Source organism: Pleuronectes platessa, chromosome 22 (genome assembly GCF_947347685.1).
Source record: "Pleuronectes platessa chromosome 22, fPlePla1.1, whole genome shotgun sequence".
Classification (NCBI taxonomy): Eukaryota; Metazoa; Chordata; class Actinopteri; order Pleuronectiformes; family Pleuronectidae; genus Pleuronectes; species Pleuronectes platessa.
In genome coordinates this window covers 6,326,191-6,340,061 of record NC_070647.1, presented here as the reverse complement: position 1 = coordinate 6,340,061, position 13,871 = coordinate 6,326,191, and the positions used below count along the sequence as shown (strand labels likewise).

Genomic DNA, 13,871 nt, shown 5'->3' with positions numbered 1-13,871 from the left:
GTATTAATCGTATCGATATTTTACATCTAAATGTGCCCGACTACTGTTTTCCACTGAACACGGGTCATTGCAGTTCCTCAGACTGACGGCGGGTGGACCTGTGTGTGGAAGTCAACATGATGTTACCAGACTCTGAACTAATTCACGGTTTCTACTCTGTCTTAAAATGTAATCATCTGAATTGTAGGCTTAAAAAAAATATCTTGCAGTAATATTATGCACGAGGTCAAACACATTAAGGTTTTGGTCTTAAATATGTTCATGTTTCGTTGATACGCTGATTCTGTTTGCTTTAAAGTTATTTGGCCAACACTGAAGAGACGAATACAAACACCCCAGTCAGAATTGATCTCAGCACACTGGGCTTGGTTATGTGAAAAACTAAGATAACAACTTCCAATGCCTGTAGTTTGAGAGAGAACGTTTCCAGCTGTATTTCACCTCACCTTCTTTCCAGTTATGGGGAAGTTTGACTAACTTAAGCCTCTGATATTCATTCATATCTGTTGAAACTGTCATAAATTTCAGAATAGTTTTTTTGTGTGTGTGCAGAACTTACTCGTTAGACATCCGACACTACAACACAGGTTTTCTCTGTAAAAATAACAGAAGATGGTTTGGTGTTTGAGTCCCCCTGTAAACCGTGGCAGAGCCAGCATGCCGCACCAGGGGCCTGAAACAGAAGCAGCTGAACGGATCACAGCCATGTTGAACATTGTTATTTACACCTGACGTGCAAGAGAAATAGAAAATGCAGCAAAACGAACCAGGATCAGGGATCCGACCACAGCTTCTTCACGCAGTCCAGAGCGTCGACCCCATCAGCCCCTCGAGTGAAGCCCTGCATGTGTGTTTGCCTTGGTCCTCACTGACTGATGAGTGTAATAACTTGTGCAATGCAGAATAGTTACGCCAGTTTATATAAATCCCCTGATAATGACAACTTGTAAGCGTGAGGTTTGTACCATAGAATGCACATAAAGACTTTTTACGCAGTCTATGGTTTGTGTTTATAAAAAGTGAGCGAACCCTGTGTTTATTCACATTTATTATGTATAATCAACAATGTTTGATATTCAGACCTAATGTGAACCTTTGATTTTTTCTGTTTATTATAGTGATGCAATGGTTCTAGTATTTTGGGGCCGATTAAACAAGTAGAATAAATCAAAGGCATCTGAGAGAACAGTAGATATTCATTTTTTGAAAAGTTATAGAACTGGAACTTAATTCACAGTAAGGGTGAGCAGCAGCCACACAAATGTGTCATTAGATATGTTTGAATTGTAAAAGGGAGTTGAATGAAGATGTGATGATCTCCTGGTGACCACTAGGGGGCAGTGTTGCCTAAGGTAAAGCTTATAAATACAGTCTATGGGGTGAAGTGATTTTCCTCATTCCTTATTAAGTATGAATAGTAACAACCAAACAGTAATGACAAGATCTGTCTATCTGTAAAAATCTGACTATATTTATGAATATTTATATATATAAATATTTGTTTTATACACTCAGAGATGTAGTATTGGACTTAAAGTCTGACGTACACCTGACCAGATATTTTGAAGTCCCACTCCTCGTCCTGATGATCTGCTAAGGACCCACCGACTAACATCCAGGTCAGTTTTAAACTTTGTTTTCGTAAAACAACACCTGCCCAGAGAGAGACAAGTGGACACGTGCCATGTTTTAGTTTGTGTCTGGTCTAACTGGACCGTGGTCAGGGGGGCTGATCCAGGTTCATGGTCAAGGCCAGAGTTGAAAAATAAAGAGGGGAAAAACATGTTTTCTTAATACTTGAACCTCCTCCATGTACAGTCCTAATGCTGGAAGTCTTAATAGAGGTAGTAGAGGTTATATCATATAAACTTATTAGTTTAGTTAAAGATGCACAAGGCTACCTGAAAGGTTTAATTACCTCTGCCAAGGATCTTATCTTTATATGACCATGTGTCTGTTTTACTTTCTTTTGGCAGGAAACTACTGACTCAGTTTTATTGTAACTTGGTCAAAAGATGGGACACGAGCTGAGAGAGACAAGAATTTTTCTGTAGCATTTTGAGTTTTTATGACATTTTTCTTGATTTCTCAAGAAAGTTTACAGATCTTGATGAAAGAAATCAGGATATTCAGGAGTCGGATTTCTATGAGTCTGTGTAGTTTGGTGCAACTTGATTAGATTTAGGAGAGTGTTGGTACTGGCAGAGGTTGGCGGTCTGCTGAATGACATTCTGGTGTTTAAGCTATAAGCGAGATCTAAACTGCTATAAATAAATGGGAAAGATTTATTTTTATCTTTCCTTTATTCTCCTTGAAAACAGTTTTAAAGTTTGTGTTATGATTGTGTTAAATATTGTGAAAATGAGGCGAGAGGCCGTGGACCAGATCTCTGAAGTTCTCCTGCAGCTGCACGATGGAGGACCTGGTCAGTCTGAGCTCAGTGTCCTCGATAAACCACAAACCCTGCTCAAGAAAGGAGGGACACAAAGAACACCAACAGCCGATGCCATAGATTATCTTTGATTTTAATTGGACATTAATTACAGGATATACATAGTGTTTCATTGAAACAAGAGTGTAACACTGGTGGGCAAAGCCCTCTTTGCTCCCGAGGTCAAGAGACGGCTCACGTTGTCTCTAAACCAACACGGGCGCACAGAGCGCTCTGCTAATACAGGTTGTTGTTCAAAGGGCCGAAACTGAAGCAGACTGCTGCTGCCCTCTCCCTGTGGTTTCCACATGTAACAGTTTTCACAGACTCGACACAGAAGGATGATCCAGGAGAATTCAGTCAGTCTTAGTGGAGACGAGCGGCGCCGGCTCGTTTGCATCAATGCAAATTAAACATCGCAAATCTCACCAGCCTCGGGTGCTTTGCACTTTTTGTTTTACAGCTCAAATTCGTTATCGTTTAAAAAAAAAAGTTATAACAAAAAAAACAAAAACAAAGCATATATACAGTTGAACTCAGTAGACATATATATATATACACATATATATACATACAATATTATATAAATATAGTAAAATAGATTAAATTACATTGATTTCACTGTTTTTCCATAAATAGATGTTGGACAATAACAGTTTGGTGATGTGTTAAGTTAGTGTTGGAAGCACACGAGGCTCACGACCCGACGGGATGATGGCCCGCGTCGAGCTTTCAAGTTCTTCAGTGTGAATCGTTTTTTCTCAGCAGAAAACTGTGCGACCGTACCTAGAACACTGGAGATCTGGTGACAGACGCTCTCCTCCGCCGTCTCTCTACATGTTTGGTTCTCAGTGTCGAAGAGCACACGTGAATTCTACGTTTTTAGGGTTGTTTTTTTGTTTGTTTGTTTTTTTGCAAGTTTAACAGGTACATTAAAACCACTGCATGTGGTCAAATTCAAGCTATTCTCCCATAAAGAAAAAACATTTTTCAGTTTCCCTCCCCGCCGGCCCCGGAGCAGGGGCGCAGCGGGGACAGGAACCGAAGGCTCGGCGGCCTCCAGGTTTTTCGAAGCAGTAGTGTCGCCGCACACGCGCCATCCCAACCGGATCTTCAGCAGGTTTGAAACGAGTAAATACAGTTTGAGACGAGTTCCCTGTGTGAGGTACTCTGCAGCTCCCAGTGTTGGGCTTGAAAAGGCAGGTTTTGTTGACTTACACTATGTTGTACAAGGAAAAGCTGACGCTACACGAAAGGTCACAGAGCCTTGGTAGGAGGCCTCACCAGGCAAACACTCACAAATCGGTGGTTTTTGTTTTGTTTTCCACAAGTGTGCTGAACAGTAAGTGCTTTTCAATATACAAAGATGCTTTACAAATACACTTTTTGGCGAACGGAAAAAATAAAAGAAACAAATGTTGGAAGGAAATTAATTGTCCATGAGGTGGATTAACCGTTCAAGCCTCGTGTTGATCTTCGGGAGGTTCACGTGCTTCTCTCAGCAGGACCCGGCTGATGCCGAGCTCTGAGGTCACAGCCGCAGTCGAGCGTGCACGTAGCGCCGCGCCTGAGCGTGAGCTGCGTTTTTGACGATGTCGTTTCTGTCATGAGGCACCTTCAAATATTTGTTTTCAGCTGTACCAGTAACTACAACAAAAAACCTTAAAGAGTAAAAACGAGCAAAAACGACAATGAAAATAAGCTACGATAAAAAAAAAAGAGGAAATGAAGAACACCATCTTCTTGGCCTATAACAGCATACTGTACAAAGTTTAGATACATCCTCATGGAATGGCAATGGTTTGTTGCTCAGGAAGTCAAAGCCGAGCATCAAGTAGAGTTCTTGTGTTTTTCTTCTTTTACGCTAGGGTCTTCATTGGTTGCGTGGTCGCCGCAGTCCAGCGGCGGCAGCGTCCTCCTCTTCTCCGGCTGGCTGCGGCAGCAGAGGTGGAGTGTCTAGTGTCCGTTGCCTTGTGTGTCTGCGGCGGCTGTGGCGTTGTGTGTCCAGTCCAGGATGATGAGGGTCATGCTGCCGATCATGACGATGAGGCCGCACACGAGGAAGGCGGTGGCCTGGGGAGAGGAAACAATTCCACATTTAACTTATGTGTCCAACCACAGCAACCAAAGCCAACAATCAAATAGCTTTTTTCTCTCTAACGTATGAAGCAACTCTTTACCCCGATCTTCTGCACAGACTTCATGGACTCCTTCTTGACCAGTTTGAGGTAGAAAGCCGACGGCAGGATGAAGATGAGCATGGCAGCAGCAGAGGCGCCTGTGAGCGGAAAGAAATTTGGCATTTCAATCAAAACATTATTTACACGCGAGGTGTTTCTTTTGTTTTTTTTATGGCATAATCACAGATGCACCCACCGATGAAGCCGAAGATGTCCCTGATGGAGGGGACGAAGATGACCAGGCAGTTGGTGCTAGCCAGCAGGACCACGGTGATGATGGTGTGGCGGATCCAGCTGAACTCCTTGGAGCTGGACAGGTGCTGGTTGATGGAGGTACGAATCTACAGGGAGGGGGAGAGGGCGGAGAGGTTATCTAACATGGCCGACCGCGTTCCACCAACACTGCCTGATATATTCCCAGGATCTCCGACACTTACAGGGAAGAGCACCACAGGGACGGTGAGGGTGACGGCGGTCAGCACAGCCAGACGCACGATCAGCAGGATGATGTCGGACTTGAAGAATTTGGAGTAGGTGTGCAGAAGCTCGGGCTCCACGTGGGCTGTGTGGACAGACAAGTTTAGAGAGGAGGCACTTCACGACGTGGAACAGCCCAGTTGTTAAAACATTCATTGAATAGAGCCTTTGTCGTAAGGAGGAAACCGGTTCGGCAAGTCGCTTCTTTCATTTTCCTTTATGTTTAGTGTTCCTTATCAAATGTTAGATGCTACCATAGACCTGCTAAAACATGCTAGCCTTTTTAATGTTTATTTTTAATGATTATCATCAAATGTTTGCAAGCTGACTTTTTAAGATGCTGAAAAATATTACACCTGCTAAACATATTAGCATTGTGTTGTTCTAGTTATCAGATATTAGCATGGTCAAATGTTGGAAGCTATGGCTAACATTAGATCTGCTAAATGTTTTAGCAATATCAACGTTAGCTAAAGCCCTGCTGTGCTTATGTGCTAGCTAAAAGAGAAGCTAACACGGCTACAGACTCTTGTGACACGGGTCGGAAAATAACAGTGTACTTTTCATTTCTGCAAATATGAAATATGTAGCTCTTATTTAGACATATATGCACATCACTGCTTCCTGAGTTACGTTAGATGTGTTGCTTCTATCGCTTTAAATGCCTTCGTTTGGGATCGGCTGCCTTTTCTGGCACCTGCTGTCGGCCGACTCCCACCAAACAGGTTAGCGGCACACGTCAGTGATTTCTCAATCTCTTGTTCACAACAATTTGCAGGGCCGTCGGCCTTTCCTCGTTCTCCGTTACGCCTCTTGTACCGTTTTGTTCTTCCAGGAACTTTTCTCTGCCTACGCTCGGATGTCCCAGTAATGACAAACAGGAGGACAAACACCCTGCCAAACTGGTCAGCTGCACCAGATATATTTTTTCACACTATTACGTAACGGACCTCCAGTCCTCTCCTGTCTCTTTTTTTTTTTTTTTACTGTGTATTTAGTTTGGACCTGGAAGCTTTCTCGCTTAACTGGATTATTGATCCGCTCTGACATTTATCATAAAGGGACAACGACTGCTTGTACACTCACACCAGTGTCAGTTCAGCTAAATATGAATACAGATGTATAACACAATTCAACTTACAGTTGAAGGTCAGGTATCCGAAGAGGGCGGCGAGCAGATACATGATGAACATGGCCAGGAAGGACACGTTGGCAACGCCCTGCATCTTGGCACGGGACCGGCTGTTCGGGAGAGAGGAGGTTGTTTCATTTAGAAACACAAGAACACAATAATCTCGGAGATAAAGTCACAAGTGTTTAAAAGTGGCAACATGCTGATAAGACAGCAGCTGTGGATCGTAGCTTTGGAAGCACTCACTCCTTCAGCTCCTCGTACATGGGCAGGATGGCCGGGTGGCACACGAAGGCGAAGGTCAGGATGGGAACAGCGTAGACAGTCTAAGGAGGGGGGGGGGGGCACATGTTAGTTACGATTTGACTACTTTCAATTCCAATTCAAACCCTCCAGATGTTTGCGTGTCAAAGATCTTCACCTGTGAGTTGAAAACAAAGTATTTCGGCGTGCAGTCGTCCTCGCTGTAGTCCACGGCGGTGGTGTTCAGCTGGGCCAGGGTGGCGTTCAGCACCCGGGTCAAGTTCTCGTTCAGACTGTGGATCTCGGCAGGCAGAGGGCACGGGATCTGGAACTTCTTGATGATCACCTGGAAGGCAAGCCGGCAGAGGTCTTAATCGGCTGAGGCGGCAACGTTTTTTGGGCTGAAATCGCATTTATCATGGCCGAACAAAAGCTCCACTGAGAGCTGGCTACTTTGGGAAATCAGTTTAGGGACGAATCCAGTTGTAAAAGGTGCCAAAGGTGCAGAACATGTTTTTTCTGAAGTTTTACGATACAAACTTTTTTGCATTTCCCATAAATGGATCCCCACTGTTCCCACTAGGGAGGGGCCAGGCGTTCTATGGAAAAACTGAACCGTGTTCTCTGACTCATCTGCAACAGCCGACTGATTCATGGGCTGTGTAGGAAAGACGTGTGAGCCAGTGTTTGTGTTTTACTCACCACAATCAGGAAAAACAGCATGCAGAGCAGGGACAGACCACTGGTGTAACCAAGGTAACCTGGGGGGGGAGGGCGGAGCACACACATACACACATGAGCTTCTGTTTTCATGAGAGGCTTCTATTTTAAAACCGTGGAATGCTCCTTTTTCCCCCTTTTATCACTTGACTTTGAGTCGTGAACATTTGAAGACTTTTTTTTAAAGTTGCTGACACACACGTGCAAGTGCGTGGCCGACCCATATCCCAGCGCTACTTAAAAAATGCATCTGTTTTCTCAACACACATATACACACACACACACGGCTTACCCAAATTCTTGAGCAGCGAGAGGGGCAGGATAATGCTGAAGGACACTATTAGCACCAGGTAGTCTCCGTTAGTGTACCACTCCCTGGAACACAACAAAGAACAACACGTCAGTGAGAATAAATCATTCATTAACTAGCTCCGGAACACCGCTCTCTGTGTACTCTCTCTGTGCACTCTCCCCTTTAGTTCACATATCTTAATAAGAAACAGTCATCATGATGTAGCTGATGATTTCTTTTGCTTGGAAACTTGTGTTAACTTGTTATTGTTGTGTTAACCCGCGATTTTACACATGAACTTCAGGTAACTTAAACCTATGTCACTTTTTTCTTTGGCTGTGGTCACAGATGTTAGCATTTTGGTGAAATGTTGCATCCAGTGTTCTGCGGGCCGGATAATTCAGTTTTAACTTGCTAGAATAAAAACAATATTTATAATCTTTCATTACTTAAGCAATGTTTACTCTAGATTCAGCTTATAAAAAGGCCCTTCTGAAATGTATGCAATACTAGGTTACGCAAATAACAGATGTTTTTGTAATCTATCATTTTTTTTTACCCCGCTATATTATATTACGCAATTTACATTGTGTGTATCTTATACTTTATTTATGATTGACAGCCCTGTGCAGCACACATCTCCTTTAATGTCCTCTCCTGTCAGAACGTTCCTTCACATCCTCCTGCAGCTTCAGGCCTGATCAAACCTCTCAGCTGCTGCTCCGACGCGCGCTCTCGCATCTGAGCTTTACCGCCATTTGTAAAAAATAAGAAAAAACTAGCCCCGATGCAGCAGGATGACTGCATCGTTCGCGGAAACAGCACCGAGGACCCAGACCACATCAATTTTTCAAACTCGCAGCGAGGCCGCGGTGAGCTCATCCCGCGCTCTGTCTCTCTGCGGCACGGGCTGCCTCTTCTGAAAGGACTCTTTGAAGGGCCACGTGAAGAGACTGAGCAATGAACGTCCTTTTGGAATGCACAGACTGACTCTCCACCACAACCCTTCAACCCTCTGCTAACTGAGAGACAAAGACGCCTTCTCCAACACGCCGCACTTGAAAAACAAAAGGAAGCCATTTTGCTTGATGCGCCGCTTCACCTCGAGTGCCTCTGTCATTTAAACTCTGTTGTTCTGCTGGGATAGAACACCAAAAACATTTCTAATCTCACCACAGCACCGACTCTTTGAAGTCCTGACTCTATAAACCCCCCCCTACACATGGGTACACTAGTTTGTATTGAGGTTTGTTTGAACAACCACTGTTGCAAAACAAATTATCTAATGGTCAGAGCTGGATTGTAAAAATAATTTAAGTCAATGAAAACATGTTTTTTTATTTATGTTCTCCGCAGGAACATGCTTATACTTTTCTTTCTTTCTTTAGAAAGAAGTGAATTTACTACAGTGTCTGTTTGATTTGTGCATCTTGATAAGCTACTGGAAATTTAAAGACATCCTTTTGTGGTTTCTGACCACTGGTGGCGCTGTGGAGCAATGTTTGGATGAGTGTTTTGTTAACTCAACTTTTGTCGTTTTTGAAGACACATAACCCTCAAGTCACTTTGACCAGTGCAACTGTGAGCGAGACAGTCTGTTTCCTGCTTTTTCTAAACCTGAAGGTGATCACATGTGTTTTCTATGACTCACCCATTGCCTGCTCCCAGAAAGGTTTGAATGACGATGGGCAGCTCGTATTTGACGATGTAGAGGTAGCTTGACATGGCTGTGAAGAAGAAAATTGCTGTTAGTATATTTCCCTCATGTGTCTGTGCAGGGAACTCCACAACAGAAACAGTCTTTGTCGAGGGGGCAGAGTTCTTCCACGCAAAGGAAACAAAGTTTAACACATTCTCTTGAACCACTCAAGTTTCAACTGGAAGCTCCTCGACATTCCAAAAACACGCGCTTGTTTTCGTAAGCCGACTTTTCAGTTTTTTTTTCTCTATCTATCCTTCCACCCACACAGTTTGGATACAGGGTGACAGTGTGTCTAGCTCGGGGAATCAACTCGTGGAGTTACACTACACTCATTAACTGTGTTCATGTCTCTCACCTCCGATGTTCTGCATGGTGATGGAGCAGGAAGCGGCGAGTTTCCCTGGCAACCCGAAGGCTTTGTAGCCCAGCTGCTCGTACACAAGCGCACCTTTTGAGGAGGAGAGAAAGTGAGATTTAGCATTTTGAAAACCTAAAGGAGCCATTGGGACGATTTATATGCATGAATGAGACGCACCTCCTTCATTGGCCGTCTTCAGCAGCAAGTGGACAGAATACAAGGAGAAGATGGCGACGGCCACGAGGAGAATCCTGTGAACAGAGAAGATGCAAATGATGAGGAAACAGATCAATGATGAAGTGCTGCATTGTTCAATGACACATTTAGCCAATGTGTTGAGAAGGTCGCACTCTACTGCTGCAACTCTAGAAGATGTCTTCTACCTTCTTCTCATGTAATGACTCAAATCGTATCTCTTTTGTAAGAATCTACCGTGAAGAGGCGATCATTTCGCAAGTCATCCGGCACGGTGAAATCTGGAACTTTGTCTAATTTCATCGGCCTGATCAACAAAGACCTTGAGGGCATCACCGCTTTGCACGTTGTCCGTCACGAGCGTCGTGGGCGGGGGGGATGCAAAGGACAAAACGTCTCCCGGTAAGGGATCCTCTTAGCACCCTTGGGATGCTGCACCGCCAGCACTGTGTCCCCGGCGTATTAATAGTCCAGGTGAAAATAATCTCCAGGTCACTTGAGACCTGTGTGGTAAAGACACAGCACTTCCTCCTGGCATAAGAGCATCAGGCTGCTCGACTGGCCTCCACCTGCCTGCCACTGACCTCATGATTGTTCGTATCTTATCACTTTATACACTGAGACTCCACAAATATACTTTGGATGACCTATTCCAGGAGTGAGTTTGTTCTGCGAGAGGCCCGGCTTTTTTGTACACGTAATTGCAGATAGGAAGATCAACAAACATCGTTTCAAAACGCAAACAAACTTTCTCGCTTTACTTGTGACGAAGCTTGATAAACGGATCGGATTTAGAAATGTGGTAGCTGTTTGTTTTTTTGTAATCCGCTCACTTCCTGCAGACGCTGGGCCCTGATTGGTCGGCTGCTGTCAGACAATGAACCAGACTCTGGTCAACTCATGAGCTCCTGCGAGCGTAACTGAGAGCTCCCTTTACGTAACCCTGGCCTGAATGCAACAGGATTAACTCGGCTAAGCTGCTTCTCCTGCCACCCCCTGTTTACTAACTGACACACTACTGTCAAACTGGTTGGCACCGGAAGTATCTGCTTAGTCTACTACTCAGAGTACAGATACTTGTATTTGGTCATTTTTTCTGTTTCTTTGGGGGGGGGGGGGGGGGGGGGGGGGGTTCTCCGGCTGAACTCTGGCTCCTGAGTGCTTCAGAGTGGATGTCAGAGAGAGTAAGCTGATTGGGGATCAGTGCGGTGAGGAGCTGTAGATTGCTTGTGTGTGGTTGAAGAAGAAGTTGTATTCTTCCCCATGATATTAGGCTCCAGACAATTTTAACTGCCGCAATTATGATCCCAAATTGCAGTAGACAACCAATAGAGGGAACTCTTATAAAAACACAGCATTTTCCCAGTAGCAATCCCTTCCCATTATCCTCTCTCTACAGTTGTATCTACAGCCAACCTGATAGTGAGTTCTAAGACTGTGCAGGTGATCATTTGTAGCCTTTCGACCCCCCTGTGTAATCTACGGCTCAGGGTTAAGCAGCTGCAGAGTCGACACACACACGCGCACACACATGCTGTAGGCGGGAAAACACATCCTGTTGTGTAACACATCGTTACCAACAACCTTGACTGGTAGACACACCTGCCTGTGCTTGCCTCCACCGAGGTTTATTATCAAACGAAAGTGTATTCCTTGGAAAGCGTTAGATTGATATACCCGCATGATTAGTACAAGATCGGAATTTTTTTATGCTTTCTAAATTAAATTATTTATTTTCAGCTTTAAAGCCCTGTTTTTGAAGTGTATAAATAACTTAAAAATCCCAAATACCACTTTATATACAATGGAATAAAAACTTACACAAATAGAGCAATGCCAGTGTTGGCCATAGCGTAGGACAGACCCAGGATGCCACTGCCCATGATGGCGTTGCCCAGGTTGAAAACGGACATGCCGAAGGAGGCGTTGCCCTGGTGCTGTGGGAAAAATAAAAGATTTAACAGTCTTAAAAAAAAAAGGGAAAAGGTGTTTAAAAAAAAAAATGAAGTGGATAAGAGGAGCCCTTACATATTCAGTCTCATACTTCTTCTTCCCCGTGCTCATTTCAGGGAGGAACTTTTGACTCTCTGCGTCTAAGTCAGGGCATTCTCTTTGAAAGGAAATAGAAAATTATTTAAAGACATGAAAACAATGAAAATGAAGACCACTTTTTTCCAGATTTGTTTTCAGATGTTTCTCCGCAGCCTGCCCCTCACCTGCCCAGTTGGACCTTCTTGGTGCAGTCCTGGTAAGTGCACTCAGTGCTGTTGGTGCTGCTGTTGTCCTCCTCATGGTTCAGATAATCCATCTCAGTTCTGGTAGTGGAGCTTTTCATGCTGTGAGTAGCGGAGCAGAAGAGAAGGAACAAAAAACACAATATTTATTTATTATTCATTATTCATCTTTCACTCATTTCTGCTCCAGTGCGTCAGTGCGCTCCCTCCCCAGCCCGTTACTGGCTGTGCGCGTTCACGCTCCCCCTTAGAATAATCAATATTATGGCGAGCGTGCATGCGCACGGCTCGGGTCATGTGACTCCCTTTTGGAAAGAGGAGGGGGGAAGTGGGTGACGCACTGGCAGTGGAAAAATACCAGACCGGCATCCTCGTCCACCCGACACCACCTCAGCCTAACACCAGACGCGGAATGACAAAAAGACGCAGTAAAGTACCGCAGAATTTGCGCCCGATTCCCAGTGGAACCAGTGGGGATGTGTGGAATGAAATGTCATTTTTTTACTCACACAAAACACCCTTAAGCTTCTTTTAATGAAGGGGAATGAAGTGGCACGTTTTATTGTTAAAGTACAATCAATAATAGTAATGACAATACTAGTTTGTGTTTGGCTGTGAATTGTGCACATGTCCATCCACACAGAGCCCAACAGGAGCAGACCAGGATCAGTTTAATGACATTATTTCCATGGCCAGCTCCGATGGAAACAATGGCACGTGTTGTCTCTTCATGGGCATGGCTCTGTCCATTTTGCGCAGAGGCTTGAGAGCGCACAGACCCATGCTCACGTTAAGATTATTTCAGATTAAAACACACAGACACACACAGTGAAGATATAAAAAAAAAAACACCACATGCTCTTTTTCTTTGTCATATCTTTTGTCAGCCTGTCAGTGTGGCAGTGACAGCCACCTCCAGACATGAGTCCAGCACTGCAGCACCACTGTCACACCAACCTCGTTATTTATTAATCTGGACCAGGACTGACCTGGTTAGAAATAACGCCTCAGGCCACTCAGAAAAAAACTATTTCTATTTATAAAAAAAAAAAAAAAAAAATCCAAACATCGAACATGTCAGCATATGGATTTAATGCTCCCTAACCAGCCTAGACAACCAGCTGCAGCATCTATGTTAATTTCATAAGATTCACAACACAAAACAAAGGGAGATGATGAAAGTAAAATATAAAATCCTGCCATCCTCAGGCTCACACTGGTGTTTCAGCGCCTGTGCCGCGTCCACCCTGTTATTACTGAGCGTCTGTACATGATGAAGAGACACCGGCATTCTTACCTTTCAGATGTGGCAGGAGCCCTGTGAAATCCTTCCGATGCGAGGAAAAGAAACAGACACAGCAAATGTCCCGACGAATTCTTCAGAGAATAAAAACCCTGCTGCTCCTTGACTGTATTTATGTTAAATCAGAACGCAAATGAATGGATACAGGCCTGTTGCCAGACGGGATCTGATAAAAAAAAAACTAAAACACGACAGGTTCAAGTAATACACGAAAAGGGCGTCTCAGAATAAACCTGACCGACGCGTAAAAAGCGAGAAGAATTTAGATTTATTTACTCGAGTTCAAACCAAATTCCCAGAGATGTGGTGCGATCGGGCACAAGACCGTGTTCTGCTGGAGGAGGGGTGAGGACTCAGCCTTTTTAAAGATGAGCATTGCATCAGCTCACACCCGGGGAAGGAAGGGCAGGGTGGAGGAGGAGGAGGAGGAGCTTTCCAGAGGAGGAGACCTTTTTTTTTTTTTTTTTGTCCTCTTACGCACCTCGGAGCCGTGGTTTTGTATACAAACACAGCAGTGACCGAGAGACTGGAGTCCTGTAGTACGTTCTACAACAGGTGCTCCCCTGCAATTTCCCCCCCCGAGAGATCCATGAGACTAGAGACT

The 13,871-nt window shown here is 44.3% G+C and overlaps 1 protein-coding gene across 1 annotated transcript; it reads right to left on the bottom strand.

Annotated features, from left to right (window-relative positions):
* Positions 1 to 2,506: 2,506 nt before the first annotated feature.
* Positions 2,507 to 13,633, bottom strand: slc38a2 (solute carrier family 38 member 2). Its single transcript, XM_053415216.1, has 16 exons — positions 13,262 to 13,633; positions 11,947 to 12,066; positions 11,759 to 11,840; positions 11,552 to 11,667; positions 9,713 to 9,786; positions 9,533 to 9,625; positions 9,127 to 9,202; positions 7,476 to 7,558; positions 7,166 to 7,224; positions 6,642 to 6,809; positions 6,467 to 6,546; positions 6,230 to 6,330; positions 5,049 to 5,173; positions 4,808 to 4,952; positions 4,612 to 4,709; positions 2,507 to 4,504 (listed from the first exon to the last, which is right to left on the bottom strand). Exons 2-16 carry the CDS (start codon positions 12,063 to 12,065, stop codon positions 4,388 to 4,390), a joined length of 1,536 nt encoding a protein of 511 aa, XP_053271191.1. The 5' UTR covers position 12,066; positions 13,262 to 13,633; the 3' UTR covers positions 2,507 to 4,387.
* Between the last annotated feature and the right edge of the window lie 238 nt (positions 13,634 to 13,871).

Coding starts and splice junctions, on each gene's coding strand:
- slc38a2 (XM_053415216.1), bottom strand. CDS start 12,065: ATGAAAAGCTCCACTACCAGAACTGAGATGGATTATCTGAACCATGAG. Junction 11,668..11,758: donor AGAAGTATGAGACTGAATAT/GTAAGGGCTCCT, acceptor TTTTTCCCACAG/CACCAGGGCAACGCCTCCTT. Junction 6,810..7,165: donor TGCTGTTTTTCCTGATTGTG/GTGAGTAAAACA, acceptor CTTGCCTTCCAG/GTGATCATCAAGAAGTTCCA.